This window comes from Pteropus alecto, unplaced genomic scaffold (genome assembly GCF_000325575.1).
Source record: "Pteropus alecto unplaced genomic scaffold, ASM32557v1 scaffold72, whole genome shotgun sequence".
NCBI lineage: Eukaryota > Metazoa > Chordata > Mammalia > Chiroptera > Pteropodidae > Pteropus > Pteropus alecto.
Genome location: NW_006436811.1, coordinates 10,000,879 through 10,023,560, shown reverse-complemented (window position 1 = coordinate 10,023,560; position 22,682 = coordinate 10,000,879). Strand labels below are relative to the sequence as shown.

The following is a 22,682-nucleotide window of genomic DNA, read 5'->3' as shown; positions in this document are numbered from 1 at the left end:
TAGTCCCCTAATGGCAGTATCTTTACACTAGGGACACTGGGGCCAGATCATGAAGAGTATTATAAACCATACTTAGTAGTTTAGTCTTTATCCTGTAAGGATAGTGAATAAAATGAAGGCAGCAGATGAAGGAAATATATAGTTCTACAGAATTTTAAACAAAAGGGTGACATCAGTTTTACATTTGTGAAAGACAACTGAAAATATTATTAAAAAGGTCCTAGAGAAAGGGAGAATGTAAGAGGCAGGAAGTCCAGAGAAAAGCTGAGTAGAGCTTAATCTAAGGTAAATTACAGTGGGAATATAGAAAAAGAGAACAAGTTTAGAAATAGTTAGGCAGTAAAATGCACGGGACGTGCTAATCACTGTGGAACCCAGTCTAGAATGATGTCCAATTTTCTGGCTTTATTTTGAAAGATGGAATGCTTACCTAATACCAATAAAACAAAAAAGCAGATTTTAAGGAAAAGCTTATTATTTTATCCTTAAGTTAGAAATTAAAAAATGAAAAAGAAATTTTATTCTAGTTTTTATCCTTTTATAATTCACTTAGTATACTGACATTCTGTAAATAATTTTCAGGTCTTATTCCTTGTCTTTAGTTCCTTTAGCATTCACATAATTCCGTTTTTCTCCTGGTACATTTACTAGAATTATGGATATATCTATTATGCTGTGATACTGTATAGCTATCAGCGTATCTCATAAGCGTTGTTTCCCTTTTTAAATTGAAAATATAAATCTTTAAAAAAGTTAACTATATCAAAGTATCTTTAATCATGAACAAATTTTATAAAAGTTAAATGCATAGCACAAGTATTGTCTGTAGTCACAGATTAATGTCTTTAGGAATTTAGCAATAACCTTTTTAGACTTTCAAAAATTTTTTATTTATACTGAATCATACCTAGGAACCCAGTCTCTCTAGACTTTGTAACATATTGGCTTCAAAACCTTTTCCAGGAGTTTGCCCTCAAACCTCTAACATCTTACCCTACAAGTATCCTTGTAGTTTAACACATGTTTATAGATGCTTCTAATTAAGATAGTATTCTGATTTCCTGCTTTGTATCTTCCTGCTAAACTCATTCTTCATAGATTTTAGGAACCAAGCCATAAGACTTCTTACATTGGCATTTTGAATTTCCATTGAATTAAAAGCTGTCACTCTCCTAACTGATATTTTTAATGAGAGTTGCAGACTATGTATTATATGAGATTTAAAGAGCTTAAGAATTTCTTTTGCACCACCTGATTCCTTTTGAGTTTTATAGACTTCAGAAAGAGTGATGCCCCAAAATATTAAAAATTTAACTTTTAACCTAGATGATGATGATCGAATGGCATGTATGTCACATCTGTCCATCCATTCCTGTCATCCTCTCTTGAACCCACTGCAAGGTGTCCCTGCAGTTGTCCATATCAACAGAAATTGCTCTAGTCAGTCTTTGACTTGTTTTGCAAAGTTCAGTTGTCAATTCTAAGATCTCATTTTACTTGATCTGTCAGCAGTGTTTAACAGAGTTGACCTCTTTCTTTCTTGAAACACCTTTCTTTGCCTGCTAGGTATTTCCTACCTCATCTACTGTTCATTTCCATTCTCTTCTATACATCCTCCTCTTTTCTGTATTCCTAGGAGTGTCCCAGGGCTTTGCTGTCTTCTAGACCTTACTCCCTAAGTGGTGTTATCCAGGCATGGAATGTTACCTAGCACCGCATGCTTATGACTTCCAAGTTTATCACCACTTGATCAAGTATATATTTATTTGTTCATTTCTTCTTTCACCTGCAGATAAGCTCCATAAGAGCAGGGACTTTATTTCCGTTCATTATTTCATTTTCAATGCCTAGAATACTCTTTGACATATGATACTCAATACCTTACACGGAATGACTTTTTGCTTTATGAGTAGTTTACCTTTAATCTTGGCCACAATAATGAGTTAGTCAACTTTTACTTTTGTTTTGAGACAAGTCTGTATTGTTTTCAATTTTTTACTTAAAAATATTAAGAAAATTATCTCATTACCTGAATTTATTTTAGCTCATTAATTGCATTTATTTGAACTGCCATAAGTTAAAATTTTTAAATAAAATGGATTTTTTTTAATATTTAGATTTTTTTTAGCATACTGATTTTAAAAGATTACACTTTAAAGGTTTTATTAATCCTTTCAAAAAGGTAAATTGTTTAAATATTTCTTTTTTTTGCATGGTAAATCATAAATGTGTCTAACATTTTCAGTAACTTATAAATTTGCTTTGTTAGTGTTTTGAAACTTAATAAACAAGTGTGGTATCTCAGTAATAAGATTACTGAGATTAGAACTAACATTTTTCACTGAAGATGGACTCAGAAGTAATCAACCATTTTTTATGCAACTTGGGTCCATTCTGAGATACATACTGGAAAAATGATAGGCATGTGTCCATACAGAAAACCAGGTGGCAGTAGGTTAAACTGTAAGTAACATTTATCTCTTAATATTTACCAAAAAGAATTTTTTTTACTTATAAACTTCTATTTATAAATGAATGAGGACCAAACTAAAGAAAATCAAGTTGAAGAAGTAATAATCTAAAAAGAAATGTTCCAATTTGACTTAGCAGAACTTTGAGCCTTACTTAATTTTAAAGGTAACACATTTGGAGGTATCTTTATTAATCCCAATTAATTAATTTGACCTTTGTTTCAGTTTTAATTTTAGAGAAATATGAATTTGTTGAAAAATTTAGCAGAATATAAACTTTTTAAGAACAGTTAATAGTCACACATATCATTTGAAATGCTTTGTTTCTGCTTGTGTTCTCTGCTACATTTTTTTTTCTATTGAATCTGTGCTGCTTCTTTGCCAATGTTTTCCACTGTAGAAACTTCATCTCGCAGCCTTGCTTCTCGTGAGCGCATATACAAAAATTATGGTGTAGCTGGGCCTGCCTCTGCTCTCTCATCTCTGTCTCACAAACTGAAGGGTGGGTATATGTGCATCCATGGATGGGCCATTCTTAATGAACATAGGAGATTTCAGTAAAGAAGTTTTAGTTCACCTCACTCATTTTCATCCCATTCCATTTTTAATATTAAAGTTTATCATTTTATTTAAATGTTTATATTTGGGGATAATTCGTGATGTATCTGTTCATTATTATAGTACTGATTATCTTGATATGCATGTTTACCATAGCTGTTGGGTAAATATTACCCTTATTTAATTTTAAACCTTATATGAAGTCTTAAAAAATAAAATAGGTAGTATATAGAAAGAAATGCCTGACTTGGGGAGTTGTAAAATCATTATTATCAAAACAAGATGATATGTATATAAGTAATAAAGCACATTGTGATCCATGAGAACATATTATCTTATATGACAGGTTAATCTTAAACTTATTTCTCTGTTAATATAAAAATTATTTTCCTATTTTAGCTTTTTATGGGAAACACTTTGATAATTAGTTTAAAGTTTTCTGTTTAACTTAGTTATCAGGGTTTGTGTGTGTGTGTGTGTGTGTATGTATGTACGTACGTATGTATGTATATATATATATACACACACACACACGTACACACACATATACATACATACACACCTGTCCTGTCTGACATGAATCTTCCTTATAGCATTTTCTTAATCATATAGTTTAAAAATTTTAAACTTAGTAATGTTTAAACTGTATTGACAACTGATAAAATTTTAGTCAATTTAAAAATACACTTTTAGTCTTTTAAAATATTATACATGCCTAATCGCATATTGTCAATATTTAAACTTTTAAAATCCTGTATTTTAAGAAAATTTTATCAAAACATTGCACAGTATTAGCTAATGTACTGCATAAGTTTTTCAAGTAATTATTAATTTTCTTTTTTCTTAGAAATGGGTAAAACAGTTTTACTTCTATGTAAAGTTGACAGTGATACTATATGGTAGTATAATAAATAATATTATACAATATGATCTCTTAGTATGTTGTGTTATATAACCAGGTATATACTATATATTATGGCATATCATATTACAGTATAGTATTATATTATGGCATATTATAGTGTGATATCATATAACTTGATTTACAATTTTGGTATGAAAACAATTATGCAGGTCAGTAATGAATGAATACTTAACATTTCATATGTTTGCTAATTCGTTTAAATGTGTTAAATTTCTATCCGATCCAGTTTTTTTTTTTTCAGTATTTTTTAGAGGTTAGAAAATATTTTGTCAATATTACTTAAACTTATATATGATAAATATCATCATTAAACTAAATTAAGCAATGAATGCGAAAGTATTATGTATGATCTAAAGATTTTTAACAAAGTATTTGTTTATGTTGATATTTCAAGCAACCACTACATGACAATGTTTAGTAATACTTACTACATACCTCAGAACTTTAGAGATCCAAACGAAGAAGGTAAACATCAGTTATCATATAGATTTACCACACTTAACAAACTTGACATATTCCTTTTAAAAAACATTAAATTCTTCAAAAGGATTTAATTCTAATTTGACAAGTAAGTCTCAGAAAGAAATAATTCTACATTATTTATGCACCTGTACTCCAACAGGTTACCTCTATCACACACTTAGAATCCAACTATCACCACTTACAGATCTTAAAATATCACCTCTACTGAAGTGCGGAAGTAAGGTATACAAACACCACACTCTCCAAAGCTCTCTAATGCTTTTGCTACCATATGACAAGTGGTGTTCTTGATATTTGAAAGATTCTCTTGTTTAACCAATCACAGAGATTTCCTTTATGGGTAACTGCACATCATTAATTTAGAAAGCAAATCTTCAATTCACGAATTGATTTTTTAGAGAGAGAGGTTACAGATATAAAATACTACTTATTTGTCTAGATTCACCATTATATATGGTTCAGCTCACTAGATAAATGTGATGATGAAGTCATATTGAGCTGTCAGATTAGTATCAAAATAACTAGTAATCCAACTTCATACATTCAAAAGCAGTGGCAAGGACTAGACTGATGTTTAATTCTACCAAATTCAATATGTTTTTAAATAAAATTTGCTCTATGGATCTATTACTAGGCGAAAAGATGGGCAGCAATTTCTTAAACTACTTATACGGAACTTGAGAGCACTTGTCAAGATCGTAACATCTTTTCATCTGTGCTCTATTAAGACGGCATCAGTATTTGGGATTTTTTTCTACATTGTGATCTGTTTCACCCCTTTTCTCCTGACTATTCCCCAGTCTCTTTAGCTGCTTTTATAAAAAGAACACATATAAAATAAATGAAATTCATGATAGAACAATAAAGAATTGCAAGAAATGGAAGTGCATTATATTTAGTAGTTCTGTTCATCCAAAGAATGAGAGTAATTATTCTAAACACTGGCATGTTGCAGTTAAAAGAAATATTCAGTTCACCAGCATGCCTTGAATTGGCCATTTGCCATACTTTGTCATTTTACTACAGAATTACTCAACTTGCAAGTTTCTTACCCTTAAACAACAATGACTACTGTCTCCTCTACCCTGTGGCCTTGAAGGGAGCCATAATTATAAAAAGTGGGTTTTGGGAGAATCAAGATTTGAGACTTACAGGAGAAAAAACATTAAGAAAATAAGAATTCATTTACTCATTCAACAGATACTTATCGAACACTTACTATATCCCAGGACCCATTTTTAACATTACATCAGTGAAGAGTAATAAACAAAAATCCCAGTGCTTGTGGACCTTCCATTAGGAGGGCGGTTTCTCTGGCAGTACTGTCTTGACCTATAGATAACCAGAGTGTGACTGCAGACACACATGTGTGCTTACGTGCATGCACACACACACAAGCAAGCTAGATCATAATGTTATTCAAATGTATTCACATCTCTTTTCCAAAAATAAAAAAAGAAATACCTGCAATGTAACCAGTCAACAGATGTATCTCAATTTACTAGGTATCTTTTTTAGAAATATATAAATACTTATAGCAAGCTTTATGGATTTTCAGTTTTTCATACCACATGAATTACTCTAATCAGATTGCTTTTTTCCTAACAACTGACTAATACCACTTGCATTAAGAGTAGGAGTTTTATCTTAGGGAGGAAAGGTAATGCTGTAGGTTGTACTATTTACTGGAGACAAAGACAACCTGGCTCAAAGCAAAGTATGAAATAGTAAGAAGGAGAAACACTGAATGAGGGTCTGGACACACACACACACACACACACACACACACACACACACACACACACACACACGTGTTCATGTAGAAATATCTAGTGCTTTGCCTCCAAAAGAGGTAGAATACTTTTTCTATGTTTATTATTTTCCTATTTCAAGACCCCCACAATTCAGACTTGTACTACTAATTCAGAGGATCCCCTTTTTTCCAAAGGGACCAAGCTTGAGTTCTAACAGCTAAGAGAGTGAACTAAATAACCTTTTAGAATAGAATCTGTTTATTAAAATAGACTGCCTGAATTTCATGTAATTAAATAATAACCTTTGGGCATTCGTATTTATTTACAAATTATTCTAAGCCAGTCATTCAAATAGAGTGTCTCCTGAGCAGCTCTTTATTAGACTGAATGTATTTATTTGTGTACTTCAAAATGATAAATGTATCTAGTTATAAATTAGGTTTCCTAATTCAACAAGAATCTGCACTATTACTCTAATAAGGATGTGAGGTATCATTCAACTGGAAATACACTTTATATTTAAAAATCCAGGTTTTCATAATTTTTTATTCCAAAAAAATTAGGTATGTTTTTTTCTTTCTAGTCCCTCACTGAATTTAATTTCTCGTTAATTATTGTACTAAGGCCGAGGTTCACATATGACAGAAAACCACACCGGTGCATAGGTACTATTTGTTGTCTATTTTACATCTGTGAAGATTGTTTTTGGTGGAAAGAGTTGTGTAGTAGTAGAAATTTTATAAGAAATATTTCCTTTTTCTCCTTTATTCTTCAAGTATTTTTGTCTCTGACAAGCTAAAATTTTTAGCTATATTTTGTATTTCAGTGTTTTATTACTGAATTATCCATAAGTTATAATTTTATTAACAAGTTTTACTATGAAATGGATCATACAGGTGACCGAGGAATTGTCTCAACGTCTTCTAGACCAGTTTCTACATCAGGAAAATCAGAACTGTCCTCCAAACACAGCAGATCACTTAAACCTGATGGACGTATGAGCCGGACTACAGCTGATCAGAAGAAGCTAAGGGGGACGGAGGGTTTATCCGCTAGTGAATCCCTCATGTTGAAATCTGATGCTGCAAAGCTGAGGTCAGATTCTCATAGTAGGTCACTGTCGCCCAACCATAACACCTTGCAGACCCTGAAATCTGACGGGAGGATGTCTTCTAGCTTCAGAGCTGAATCCCCAGGACCAGGTTCTCGGTCATCTTCTCCTAAGCCAAAGACTCTCCCAACCAACAGGTCTAGCCCATCTGGTGCTAGTTCTCCACGCTCCTCCTCACCACATGATAAAAATCTACCTCAGAAAAGCACTGCTCCTGTTAAGACAAAACTTGATCCTCCTCGAGAACGTTCCAAATCAGATTCTTATACACTCGATCCAGATACCCTCCGCAAGAAGAAAATGCCCCTCACAGAACCGTTAAGGGGACGATCAACATCACCGAAACCAAAACCAGTACCAAAGGATTCAAAAGAGTCCCCTGGATCTGAAAATAGGGCTCCTTCTCCCCATGTGGTGCAGGAAAACCTGCACAGTGAGGTGGTAGAAGTCTGCACCTCAAGTACTTTAAAAACAAACAGTCTAACAGATGGCGCCTGTGACGACAGCAGTGAATTTAAGAGCGTGGATGAGGGTTCCAATAAAGTCCATTTCAGCATAGGAAAAGCCCCACTGAAAGATGAACAGGACATAAGAGCATCCCCCAAAATAAGTCGAAAATGTGCTAACAGGCACACCAGGCCCAAAAAGGAAAAATCTAGCTTTCTCTTCAAAGGAGATGGATCCAAACCTGTTGAGCCAGCCAAGCAAGCCATGTCCCCTTCCGTGGCTGAGTGTGCCAGAGCGGTCTTTGCCTCTTTCCTGTGGCACGAAGGCATAGTACACGATGCAATGGCTTGTTCTTCTTTCTTAAAATTTAATCCTGAACTTTCTAAAGAACATGCTCCTATAAGAAGTAGTTTAAACAGTCAACAACCTACGGAAGAAAAGGAAACCAAATTAAAAAATAGACACTCACTGGAAATATCATCTGCACTGAATATGTTTAATATCGCACCTCATGGACCAGATATATCCAAAATGGGTAGTATCAACAAAAATAAGGTGTTGTCTATGCTTAAGGAGCCACCTCTGCATGAAAAATGTGAGGATGGGAAAACCGAAGCCACTTTTGAAATGTCCATGCATCACCCAATGAAATCTAAATCTCCTCTTCCCTTAACTTTACAACACTTAGTGGCTTTTTGGGAAGACATCTCTTTGGCTACTATCAAAGCGGCTTCCCAGAATATGATTTTCCCAAGTCCTGGTTCTTGTGCAGTCCTTAAAAAGAAAGAGCGTGAAAAAGAGAAAGAAGTCCAAAAAAGAGAAAAAGAAAAAAGAAAAGGCAGAAGTTCGGCCCAGGGGTAATTTATTTGGTGAGATGGCCCAGCTGGCAGTAGGAGGACCAGAGAAAGATACCATCTGTGAGCTGTGTGGAGAGTCACATCCATACCCAGTGACATATCACATGAGGCAAGCTCACCCAGGTAAATGATATTATTGGATATATATATATGAGTAGTGTGTGTAAAAAAATGGACTACGTAACTTCTGACTTGAGCTGTTGTACAAATTATGTTAAAAAACAGGGAAACTTGTGAAGACTTTATAGAATCTTATGACGTAATTATTAAAGTTCATTGTCAATATAGGTTTTTATGAAAAATAGGTAAAGAAATTCTATTAGTATGGTGATAAGGCAATTTAGTACTATTTTATCTGAATGTATTACATTCTGAAATATTGTTTATTTTTTAAATGTTTTATGTGTTATCCAAAGGGTGCTGTTAAGGTATCTCACACAGTAGAAATAACAACATGTCTATACGCTCAGGAAAGATCCCAAAATTAGGTCTCCTTTGATTTTAGTGTTTTCTTGGCCAAAATTGCAAATTAAGAGTATTTCTCTGGGCATTTTCCAATGGAAGTGATAGTAACTGTTTCATCACAAAATTATGTTTTAGATAAATGTAAGGATCTCTGTAACACTTGATTAGCTTTCCAAAATTCACCTAGTATAAGTTTGGTTAATTTTTTTTCTCTGTTATATATTATACCTGAAACCTTTTAGAAAATATGATTCCTTAAAATATATCATTCTTACAGAACATTTTATACCTATTTTGTTTAATTTTATTCACATACTAAAATAAATCTAAATGTCCCCACTTCTTACACCTCCTTTCATCTGGCTCTGTGGAGTATTTTAGGCGTCATTTGATTACTTTTCGGCAAAGCATGCTATTTTTCTAATATGGTTAATAGCCTGAAAAAAGAAAAAAAAGATACTTGCTTCAAGATTTTGCTTACTTCGAGAAGGTAAATCTGTCATTAATATGTAAGTGGCAATGATCAGACTACTAAGGACACTTAAAGTATTAACTATTTGTTTTCGTTCTTGTTTCAAGGTTGTGGCCGGTATGCTGGTGGACAAGGTTACAATAGCATTGGGCATTTTTGTGGAGGATGGGCTGGAAACTGTGGTGACGGTGGCATAGGAGGAAGCACCTGGTACCTGGTATGTGATCGCTGTAGAGAAAAATACCTCCGTGAAAAACAGGCTGCCGCGAGGGAAAAGGTATTTTTAATCTGGCTACACCATTAATGATAAGAATAAACCTTATAAAAATTTCTTTTTATGATCATATTATAACATAACTCCACAGAGCTGATATTAAAGATCAGCTTTATAACAGGAATAACATACAAATTTAATATTCGTACTAGATCAGCTGTTTTTGTTACAAAAATAAATTATATCTTGGAATAACACAAAACAGCTGACCTGTGGTATATGTGGTATATTGACAAACGTTTATTGTTTAATTCTTCATTTTTACTACTCTGCACTTAGACTCTTCACTTTCCTCTGTCTTAACTCTCTCTTTCTCTTTCCTTTTCATTTTCTACTCTTTACCTCCTGTTTCTTTTTCTTAATCGTTAATCATGTTATAGGTCTCATGGAAATTCAAGATCACTTACACTAGTAGCACACCTAACTAAAACTTATTGCAGAATTTATACACACCCACACAGATTATTTACTCTTTTTTAAAAATAGTTACATTTAGATTTTACTGGTTAGGTTTTTAATTTTCCCAAAGAAAGAAAAGAAATATAGTTTTTATTCAGTATAGTTTCATTCATTCCAAGAGAAGCATGAAGTGAATGTCATTTTTGGTAATCACTTATTTTTAAATGGTTCTACAAGTGTTTAATAACTTTTATTAGAAACTCAACATACTTAGGTTAAGAAATTAAGAACTTGAATAGGAAAATATCACTACAAATTTTTCTTTGCCAGGTCAAACAATCTAGGAGGAAGCCGATGCAAGTCAAGACTCCTCGTGCCTTGCCCACTATGGAAGCTCACCAGGTGATTAAAGCAAATGCCCTCTTCCTGCTGTCTCTGAGCAGCGCGGCGGAACCGAGCATTCTGTGTTACCATCCTGCAAAGCCATTCCAGTCACAGCTTCCCAGCGTGAAAGAGGGCATCTCTGAGGATCTTCCCGTTAAAATGCCCTGTCTCTACCTGCAGACATTAGCTAGGTAATATAATTTGCTTGTTTTATTTAATCACTTTGGATTAACAGCTATTGTTAATTAACTAATATCATGCTCTGAATACTCATACTGTAGTACGTATTGTGCACAATAAAGAGACCTCCAGGAATTCATTTTCTGAGTTGCCTTGACCAACACTGACTGGTAGGGTATACTTTGTGGTAGTGTGGTAGTAGATTTTTAAAAAAAAAACCTGTAAATACTATGTCAATTTGTATTAATTATTAATACAATATATGTCTTAGAAAGTAAGACTTTAGCTGTCTTTTACTCTTTGGTAGACTGACTTCATTCTGTTAATAGCAGGATATGCTAAAGTGGAAAGAGACTTCATTTTTTAAATTATTCATTCTGTAGCATTTAAATGAGTACCAGCTGGTTACCAGCTTTGTGCTAGACCTTGAAGACACCAAGATGATTATAATAAAATCCTGACTTCTGTGTGTTCTCACACTGGTGGGAAGACAGACATGTAAATGAAATATTTAAATATTATGTGATGACTGCGATAATAGAAGTATGTACAGGATGCTGTCAGAGCATAAAAGATGAAGAGTTTCTGCATCTTCCCAAGGAAGTCGGGAAAGGTTCCCCAGAAGAGCTGATACTTTACTAGAGTATAAAGATAAATAGAAGTTGATCAAGCAGGTAATGGGAGGAAAGCAGTTCCTAACAGAGTAAATCACATATGTGAAGACGCAGATGATGAAATAGCATTACACACTTCAGGAATCACAGGCTTGTTAAAGCACTGGCTACTAGGAAGAATATATGAAATTCCACTAGAAGTGGTTACGCAAGACTGTGTAACGCCGAGCCCTGTCGCCCATGCTAAGGTTGGATTTCATCCCATAGAGAAAACAATGGAGTAATTTTCAACAGGGAAATACATGAACTGGCTTGCATGTAGATGGTCACTCAGCTACGAAAGTGGAAACTGAATAAAAGGGTATAAGTGAAGATGGAGAGAAGTCTGTTAATAGTATGCTATTTTCCTATATTGGACTTGGGTGCTAAAAACTGTACTTTTATACATTAAAAAGTGACACTCTAAAACAGCCTGTCATAGAAATTCAGATTTTTTTCTACAGCTGACTAACGAAGATTTCTAGATACTGCCTGCTGGCATGACTTGCCAGCCAACAGTTCCATTTTGGCAATGTTGTCCTCTTTATATAGCGGAGTTACGTAGTTTTGTTTTGTTTTTTTTACATTTGTACTTACTATTTCATTAAAATGAATGGAAAACAAAAATGAAAATGCAAGACTAAATACATTTGAAACTGAGGTGGAAAGCAGCTATGCCAAATGCAACAAATCTTTAGCTTCAGTCAGACCATTTGGTAGACTTAGGTTAATAACTCTTTGTCCCAGTTTGAAAAGGAAAGAATCAAATTGTAAAACATAAGAGTGCTGGCACACAATAATTATATATTTTATATATTTAGCTCTCTGGAAAATGGACACTCCCCTACCTCATGAAACATTTCATATAGCTATAATCTTTCTCAAATTTGACTCCTATATATGTTCCTACCAAAAAAGTGACTGTATATCACTGGTTCATGCAAGAAACATGAGCCTAACCCAAAGCAGTGATGATGGAGAAGAGAGAATGGTTGACAGAGGAAACCTAGTATTCAGGGGCCTGAGTAACTGGTCATGGTTGAGATATTTTAGCTTAGGCACCTAAATAGTTGGCAAGATCATCCACTGAAGCACTGGAAGACAGAAAAGTTCTCAAAAGGATAGAAAATGAGATTTACTTTCAATTTAAAATGTCCGTGGTACCTGGAATATCTACATGTAAAATTGTCAGACTTTTATGTCCTCCTGCTTACATCAAGATTATTTTAATACTTCACCCTTATAGATTTACATGTGCTGCTTTTACTTTCACAAAGGAAATTAAAAATAGAATCTGTCTTGCCATCATACCTAAACTTATTTGGTTTGATTTAATGCAGGCATCATCATGAAAATTTTGTAGGCTATCAAGATGACAACCTATTCCAGGATGAAATGAGATATCTACGTTCAACATCTGTACCTGCCCCATACATATCAGTGACTCCTGATGCAAGTCCTAATGTATTTGAAGAGCCAGAGAGCAATATGAAGTCTATGCCACCAAGGTATCTGAGTTCTCTCCTCTCTGTTGAATAGCCAGTGTTTGGTAGAAGAAAGAAAAGAATGCTCTAGAAGTCCTTTTGTACATCTTTCCATCTCAGAAAGGACGTTGGGTCAGTTCTGCTAGCTATTAGAGCAGTAAGAAAAAGTGTACATACATAAATGAAGTAAAGTCCTTGATTGCAGAGGCAGACTTGGTTGGAGAGAAAAGACCAAATAATGAAGTGATGATAAAACATTCTGTTATATGATATTATGTTATTTAGTGCTGTAGTAAATCAGACTAGAGAAGGATCACTTTGAGGCTTGCTTAGAGGTTTCATGGAAGAAGTAACACTTAAAATAAATCTTGATCTTGGATTATCGCTTACAGTCCTCCTCTACACTCTCTCCTTCCCTCACACTTACGTTCGGTAGTATCAAAGTAACGAGCTCCTTGAAAACTGAACAGAAACGCGTAAATTTAATGCAGAGGGAAGTAGGGTACCACTGAGACTTTTTAGAGGAGGAATGACATGATAAAACTGCAAGGATAGTCCTAGAAGTCAATTAAGGATCTAATAAATTTAGTCAAAGATTTTGGCTAGCTGTGTAGAATTGGATTACGTTGGCAATGATTATGAAAAAAAGCTGGATAAAATGTTTTGTTGGAAAATCAATGTGACTTATTGACTAACTTGGATAATGAAAAGGCTAAGTTTAGAATAGTATCAAGATTTCATTCATGAATAACCGAACATATCATTGGAAAGGAAGTCATTTGCTGAAGGAAGAAAGATCCTGCTTATTAAGATATGCCATGACGTTAATACTTATACAGTTACAATTATATACTAGTATAAGAGAACTTATATATCCAAATGACTATTTTTCCAATGAAAATACTTGCAACTTTCCCTCCCAACTATGAGGATTATTCATCAGAGTATTTTTTGGAGCTGCTCTTGAAATTTTCTCCAAAGGATATAGTACAGCCTTTTATATCTTTAAAGGTAATAAAGTGTCTCTAAAGGAGACATTGTTTTTTTTAAGAATTAGAAACCATTTTGAGACTAGACTGATAAATATGATTCATCAAGTTATTTTTAACTCTTAGGATCAAAATCAAGTGGCTTAAACTTTTAGGTAAAGATAGTGAAATGAAAAATATCACAGAATATTCCGTGTTTCATAGAATGTCATAGTCAAGGTAGAATCCTCCAGTGTAAGGACCCCTAGTATAATCACTAGTGTCACAGAAGTTGGAAATCTCCTGGAGAACCCTGATTTCCACGTCTCCACGCTGAAGCAGAGCAACAATCCACAGTCCCAGCGAATACTGCCATGATACACATCAACTAGGTGGAATGGTTCCTGGTACAGAATATTCAATAAAGTCTCCAGTTTTTCTCTGGGAGGGAAATAAAACAAGTGTCAAATATTGTGGGAGAGGAAATCTAGAGAAATCCACCCATACTTTATTAGAACAAATAGAAGATCAAAAAGAGCTGCCCACTTTAAGCATTAGCAAAATGAAAATAGTGTGATGCGTAAGTCAGATGAAGAAGCCGGTTTGAAGAAAACTCTCAAGGAAAAAAAAGAAAATTTCCCTAAGTACTCTGTAGTACTGAAAAACTTGATAATTACATAAGTTTAATAAAACAAAAGCTCAAATGTTAGAATGAGATAAAAAGCAGAATGAAGTAAAAAGATACATTGCAGAGGACAGGCTGAAGACCAAATCAACACCATTATAAGACTAATAAATTTAAAATATTTAGAATAGGAAATTGAATTATTAACATGAAGGAAAAGTTTGAGATAATTACAATGAATAAAGAGAAAAAGGACAAAAAGATTATAGCAATTAGAGCCAAGATAACAGGTATGGAAATAGGATAGTCCAACATAAGAATAACTTACCAGTGAAGTAGAAAAATCAACAAATATAATATAAAAAGTTATTTAATATAATTTTCTACAAGAAGAAATGTCCCAAAATAATAAAGACTGAATTTCTAGATTAAAAGGAAATTTTCATAACAGGTGAATGTAAGAAATAGCTTAAGTTATTGAAACTACAAGGGGAAAAAAATTTTTTTTCAAGTATCTGTGCAGAGAAAAACACATCATCTCACAAAAGGAAAAAGTTAGACTGACTTCAGACTTTCCTATAATAACTTTAAATGAAAAAAAAAAAAGAATGAAACAATACCTCTAAAGCTCCAAAAGAAAGAAAACACTCGCTTAGAAGTTTTACCCAACCAGTTAGACATGCTCAAATAGAAAAGATCTTGGGAACATTAGAACCTATTTATGGATTAATCAAATCAAATGATTAATAAAATTACACTATACACGTAAGCGTAATTTTCACAGAATTCTGAATAAAAGAAACTATGACCCAAGCGTTTTATATTCAACCAGGTCAAAACATTCTAAGGCATCCAATAGATTAGATAAGGGAATGGAGTGCCTTTGAGCTATTCTTAAAAGTCTTGGCAAACTCAGGCTATTGTAAAAGGTGATGGGTAATGAAGCCATTAAATCTGGTCTCCAATAGGGCGGGGGGCAGCGGCGGTGATTTTTGCCTCCCAGGTGACATCTGGCAATGTTTGAAAACATTTTTGTCTTTCACAACTGGTCTAGTTCAATGGGCATCCTAGTGGTTAAAGGCCAAGGATGTTGCTAAACATCCTACAGTCTACAAGACAGCCCCACAACAAGGAATTATCTGGCCCAGGGTAGCAGAGGTTGAGTTAATTATGGTCGTCTTTGCTTCTTTTGGGTTTTCTTTTGTTGCTTGAGTTTTTCACAAACATGATCATTTTTATAAGAACTATTCATTATTTTTTAGGTTGTATTAACACTTTTTTTTTAAGTTGATCAACTTCCTCTGAAAGCAGAACAAATATCTTCTGCTTTACAGTAACACTATATAGAAAGTGAATTAAACAGCCCAAACTGACATCCAGGCATACTTACCCAGTCATTTGTGTATAACGTTCATAATATACAAACAAGAACATACATAACTTAGAGAGGTGGTGACTAAAGAAAATGGACAGGGAGGGAGTTATACACTAGCAAATATATCAGCTTTATTGAGGGCCATAGGATTCACACCTGTCTTGAATAATGGAAAAGAAACAACTCCAGAATTCAAGGTGAGCAAAAATTGCCCAATTTGGAATGAGGCAACAGCAGAAAGAATACATTAAAAGAATAGTTTGCAAATTTGTCTTAGAGAAAAAGTAAGAGAAGGTATTTCTCTTTTTTATAAAACACTTTAATGAAGGATATTATACAACCATCCTACTAACTTTTCAAGTGTTTTTTTTTTTTTAATATTGCTGTAGTCAATGGGAAAATTGTTAGTTTACGTAAACCTGAATGAAAATCACTGGATTGTTATATAGACTGTAAGTATAATTTAACTCTGATGCCGAAAGTCAGTTTGTTACCTCTCAATACACTTTGATGCGGCCATGCTCTAGAACAGGCTTTGGGCAGCACTTCTCAAGAAAGAGAAACCTAATCGAACACTCAAGTACCAAAGAAAACTGAATCGTTTCACTTTCCGTTTTATTAGCATTCTGTATTTACATGTCCATTTTCTTTCTGTTCAGTGCTTTTATCAATATATTTGCCTGTTTTTCCTGAATGTCATGACACATGACTTTTACCACAGTGCTTTTGATTCTGACAGGAGCTTTGGGCTTTTGGTGCCCTTTTTTTTTTTTCTTTTTTTCATTTAAAATGCAAAGCAGATTTATGAAAACCAAAAGTTTTAAGATACAGATCAAAAATCAGTTAAAATGTTAACTGTATTTGGAAAAATCAGATTATTATTTAAAGAGAGAATGTCAAGTTGGCTTTGAATTTCTGTTTTTCCATATGAAAAATTTCACGTATTTGTCTGTAGTATTATAAACTAAATACGGTTTCACTTCATTTACTTTTCCTATCTGTCCTTCTTGTTTTATCTGCAGTTTGGAAACTAGTCCCATAACTGACACTGATCTCGCAAAGAGAACTGTCTTCCAAAGATCATACTCAGTTGTCGCTTCTGAGTATGATAAGCAGCACTCCATTTTACCAGCACGAGTTAAAGCCATTCCTAGAAGAAGAGTTAACAGTGGAGACACTGGTAAATATAAAGATAAAAAGGAAGTTTGAATGATCCAAGTGATTTTATTTGCAGATATTTTTTTAAATCTGTTTTTTGAAAGGAAAGAAATAGATTAATTTTAATTTGTGATAGACATTCCTTCTATGTGACATAGCTGTAATTCTCTGAATTTTACATCTCAGTTGGAAAAGACACACAGAGATCATTTAGTGATTATTCAAGAATAGATATTTAAAATCTTACCTGTTAGGTGTGTAAGCCAAATGTTGCTACTGTTACCCTTCCACTAAGCCTCAGTGAACCAGCAATTCCAGTGACTTACACTTTCACAATTATCTTCTCACTCCCAATAGAATTTTCTAACTCTTACAGCCATTACCACTCTGAATAGATGTTAAAATTCAGAGATTTAAATAGCTCTTATTCAGTAAAAAAGTTAGATAATTTGAACCAACCAGTATCTGCAGCCCCAAATTGGGGCTGGTTGATTCTGTCTCAAGAGTAAAGAAAGAAAGCGAAGAAAACATCACTTATTAAAATGAAGATCTTGCCTAGTATTTATAGGTAGCTGATTTTGTATCTTATTGACAATCTTCAAGGAAAATACTGAGCATCCTCCAATGATTTATAGGTTCATTTAACAAATATTTTTGAGCTCTTGTTGAGACACCTTTGTTATAAATCAGTCCTTTAGAAAATGATAGGGATGAGATATATTTGAATCCAGGAATAGTCCTGGATTCAAAACCCATCTCTACAACTTAATAGCTGTATGACTTTAGGAAATCTAATCTTTCTGTGCCTCACTAAAAATTAAAGTTATTATGATTTGTGTCACATGCAAAAAAAAAAAAAAAAAAAACAAAAGGTTCTAAAGTGAATAAGCCAGATACTATTATATTTAAATAACATCTTAAATAATCATAGGTATTGCCGATGAAAATTAATACTTTTTTTTTTTTTTTTTTTTAAATAGAAGTTGGTTCTTCCCTCCTGAGACATCCATCTCCTGAGCTTTCCCGGCTAATCTCAGCCCACAGCTCTCTTTCCAAAGGAGAACGAAATTTCCAGTGGCCAGTTTTAGCTTTTGTTATACAGCATCATGATCTAGAAGGTCTTGAAATAGCAATGAAACAGGCCTTAAGGAAATCTGCTTGTCGAGTTTTTGCTATGGAGGTACGAATACATTAATGGGGTTATTCATTCATTGAGCATACAAATCATATGATGATTCTGTTTAATGATGTCACTTCTACCAAACAAATAGCGACAAATTAAAAAAATATCAAGTGTTCACATCAAAATTAAACTCTTAAGTTTAGGAATATAAATGAATTTAGACTTCCATATTTAAGCATTAGAAAGAAATGTATTTCTATATTGCTTTATTTGAATCCCGATATTATTTTTTACAAAAGTTTTTTGTAATAGTAATGTCATTTCAGTTAGACTGACCCTGTAAAGGGATGAATTATATTGAATAATATAACTTGTCTGCGTCTCTTCTCTGGAAGTGATAAGATTGCTGTATGTCATAGACTTGTGTATAGTAAACCTTTTTCTTTATCATAGATGTGATAAATAACCTGCCGCTTCATTGATGGGAACAATACAACTACATTTAAGTAGTGGTAGCTTGTATAGAACTTGAGAAACATTTTATGTTGATCCTAAAAGCAAGTTGGAAAAAAAGTGCTTGAGTAAATTAGTATTAAAACATTTATGAAACAAAAAATGGTTCAAAAAAGTATTTTGGTATTGAATTTCCTTAGTATCATTTTTCTTATTGTTTTTTAAAATTAGGACCAAAGTTAATGACTGTTTCAAGTTCAATGTGTTTTCAGTGAAATGAAGGTCAGACTTCCTAGTATCTTTCCTTGAAACATTTAGTCCATGGAGGTACTATGTTTCTGAATAAGAAAAAACCTGCATTTTTTACTCTTATGTTTTCTTTTTATCTTGGACTCATTTAACTGTTATTTATTCAGGCTTTCAACTGGCTTTTATGTAATGTCATCCAAACAACTTCTCTCCATGATATTCTGTGGCATTTTGTGGCATCATTGACTCCCGCTCCAGTGGAACCAGAAGAAGAAGAAGATGAGGAAAATAAAACAAATAAAGAAAGTGCAGAACAAGTGAGTGAGATTTTTGTTTTCTTAATTGTTCATATTTTTAAAGAAGAGAACTACCTTCAGATAGTACTATAATTTGCATGAAGTCATGCACAGATTATATAACCTAAGGACAAGAATTAAATTTCAATGCTGTGAGCAGCATATTAACTATATTTAGTGAAAATTTTCTCTTTAGCAAAAATGCTGCCAGTCAGTTCTGTTTTCTCACGAAGCATTATTGTCATGAAGCAATCAACCAGAAGATAACATACAGTACAATGCAAGACAGGTAAACAGGGCAACATTATTCATAGATCAGTCTACTAGACAACATTGCTGTAGGATAGCAAAGAGTAAAAATGATGTAGGGTTGTGTATTCAAATGTGTTTGTTTAAAAGAGACTTTGATTTTATTGGAGATAGCCTGTACAATGGAAAAACATTGAACCAAGACACTAGAAACCCCATATTTACCTCTGTAACTATATGACTTGTGACCCTCATTGCCATTTGTGGAATAAAATTAGAGGACTAAATATCTATTTAAAAGACAAAAACTATCAGAATCGATAAAATTAAAAAAACAAGCTAGGTGTTTTTTATAAGCATCACATCTAAAACAATTATACAGGAAGATTAAAAATCGAAGGTAAGAAAAAGATATATTGGATAAATACCAACCAAAATAAAGTTGGTACAGCTATTTTAATATCAGGGAAAATGTACTTCAAAAGAAATTATTAGTAAGGGGAAAGATGCTTTCTACAAAATGATAAAAGATTAATTCTGAACTAGTATGTACCTAAAAATAGAACCTTAACAAATAAGTAAAAATTGACAGAACTGCAAGGAAAATAGAAAAAATCCACCGTTACAATGGGAGATTGTCACATACCTATAGCAGCTATCTTTGTCTGCATAACTAACCACCCCAAAACTCACTGGAATGAAACAGCTGTTTATTGGCTCACAATTCTTTGCCTTAACGATTTAGGTCAGGCTCAAATGAGAGGAGTGGCTCATTTCTGCATACACATATATATTCACCCTGCTAATGGATTTGTAAATACACTAGAGTGGATACTTACATGTGATATTCTTTTGTTTGGTGATTTTATTTGAGTGACCTTATCATTTTTTTTCCTAAAAATAATATATACATAATTAGTTAATGTATGTTTTGGGCATGGTTTGGTTTTATTGTTTACATTTCTGTTACACAATTATTTTGAAAGTATACATAATGCTTTTAAGTATACATAGATTCTTTTGTGGGTTAAATTTCTTTTTGCACACAGACTGATCAATTTGTTTTCAATTTCTGTCCTAGGAGAAAGATACAAGAGTATGTGAACATCCACTCTCAGACATAGTGATCGCAGGTGAAGCTGCTCATCCTTTACCACATACATTTCACCGCCTGCTTCAAACTATTTCCGATCTCATGATGTCTCTCCCCAGTGGCAGTTCATTACAGCAAATGGCCCTAAGGTAATTTTATATCTAAGTATTCTAGGTACATTGGAGAAGCGATTTTATGGAGTATTCAAAACTCAAAATGCTTGGAATTCCTCTTTTAATCATAAAATATAAAGAATCCCTGCGTTAAGTGAACAATGCTTCCCTCGCTACTGCCATAATTTAGCATTGTTCCTCTTAGCTCACACCTGTTTGTCTCTGTGTAAAATGTGGATAATATACTTCTTAGTGCTCTACGTGTCCACAGTCTGTACCAATTTTCCTCCCTTTCCCTCTCCCCTAACCCAAATCACTTGTCTGAGTGCTGCTGAAGAGTAGACTCTTAAATGTCACAACGAAGGGAGAGGAAGAATGAAATCTCAAAAACAGAAATCAAAATAGAATTTTGAATTGAAAAGAATCTTAAGAAAAATGGTGCCTAGTTACGTGCATCCAGTCCTAAAACTACCTTGAGCAGCATCACCTCTTTTTAAATCCAAACCTGCTGAGATTTTAACATTACTTTTACATTGTGAACCTTGTTATTAGATCCACATACTAGAAACTACACATATACATAAATTCTCCATTGATCTTTGTAAGAGATAGGTTGGTAGAGTGATTTTGGCCACCCACATCCCTAATGATAAGTCCAGCAGAGGGAAGATTTTGTTTCCTCCTCACAAGATTTTTGAAATATAAGATATGTTATCTCCAATAAATTCGTATGAAAACATAAGACTGATAAATTTGAGAGGCTGTTATAGTTGGGGGTAACACTTGTTTGCAAAACTGACTTATTACCTTTTTTACTTTTGTAGCCTTGATCTTCATGTATTTAATTTTTCTATATTTAAAATGAGTGAACTTTGCTTAGAGCTTACCTTGTTCCAAAGAAATTACCTTTATTATTAAAAAAAAAAAAAAAAAAAGTCTGGTAGCAATGATTTTTGTTCCCTGAATTTTTTCAATTTCTTTTTTTTGTTTACCTCATTAAGGTTTTTTATGTTTAGATCATTAATGTTTTTTGAAATATTAGCTACAGAGTACTTTTTTACAGGAATTCCTTTGAAATTCTTAGAAAAGAATTATTTAACATATTGCTATTGCTTATGCGTTTTTAGATGCTGGAGTCTGAAATTCAAGCAGTCTGATCACCAGTTCCTCCATCAGAGCAACGTGTTTCATCACATTAACAATATTCTGTCAAAATCAGATGATGGCGATAGTGAAGAGAGTTTTAGCATCAGTATACAGTCTGGCTTTGAAGCTATGAATCAGGTCAGTCATCTAACACCCTGTATTATCCTGTTAATAATCAACAGTATATCGAAGGAGAAGCTGAAAGCTACTCATAAACAATTCGATTCTTTTCTTATCTCATGTTTGTTTTATTATGGGAGATTTCCATTTGAGTATTATAATTACTTTTATTTGTTTCTGGTAGGAATTATGCATAGTAATGTGCTTAAAGGACTTAACCAGCATTGTTGACATAAAAACTTCAAGCCGACCTGCCATGATTGGAAGTTTGACAGACGGTTCCACAGAAACCTTTTGGGAATCAGGAGATGAAGATAAAAACAAAACTAAGAACATCACCATCAACTGTGTAAAAGGAATCAACGCCCGCTACGTATCTGTTCATGTAGACAATTCCCGAGATCTTGGGGTAAGAAAGGAAACTTAATTTGTAGCCCAGCGGTTCTCTTCAGGCCGTTAGTAATCATGCACTCTCATTTCTGAGTTTATCAAAAAGGTTTTCATTGGAACTTCACCAACCAAACTGCACTTTTATATTTACCAAATAAGTCTTAAATTTGAGAACAGATTAATATGACTGGGTGGCACTGTGGAATAACGATTCTAAAAAGAGGTATGATTACAAATATATCATGGCTACAGCTAAGCAAAAGAAATGTCTACTCTACAATTTTCTCCCTCTGTGCCCTTGTTCAAACTACTCTCTTGGCCTGGAAGTCATCCTCTTAAACTCTGCCTGTCATATTCTCCCCATATCTCTGTAAGACCCGGCAGAGAAATCCTTTCACAATACCTCC

The 22,682-nt window shown here is 33.6% G+C and overlaps 1 protein-coding gene across 1 annotated transcript in view; it reads left to right on the top strand.

The window, feature by feature from the left end:
* Positions 1–22,682, top strand: part of MYCBP2 (MYC binding protein 2, E3 ubiquitin protein ligase) — a 236,802-nt gene that overhangs the window by 188,670 nt on the left and 25,450 nt on the right. Inside the window, 11 exon segments of the mRNA XM_015590881.2 lie at positions 7,088–8,549; positions 8,551–8,729; positions 9,651–9,820; positions 10,547–10,791; positions 12,774–12,941; positions 16,908–17,065; positions 18,024–18,223; positions 19,036–19,185; positions 20,495–20,655; positions 21,747–21,903; positions 22,070–22,294. Coding sequence (XP_015446367.1) covers positions 7,088–8,549; positions 8,551–8,729; positions 9,651–9,820; positions 10,547–10,791; positions 12,774–12,941; positions 16,908–17,065; positions 18,024–18,223; positions 19,036–19,185; positions 20,495–20,655; positions 21,747–21,903; positions 22,070–22,294 — 3,275 coding nt within the window.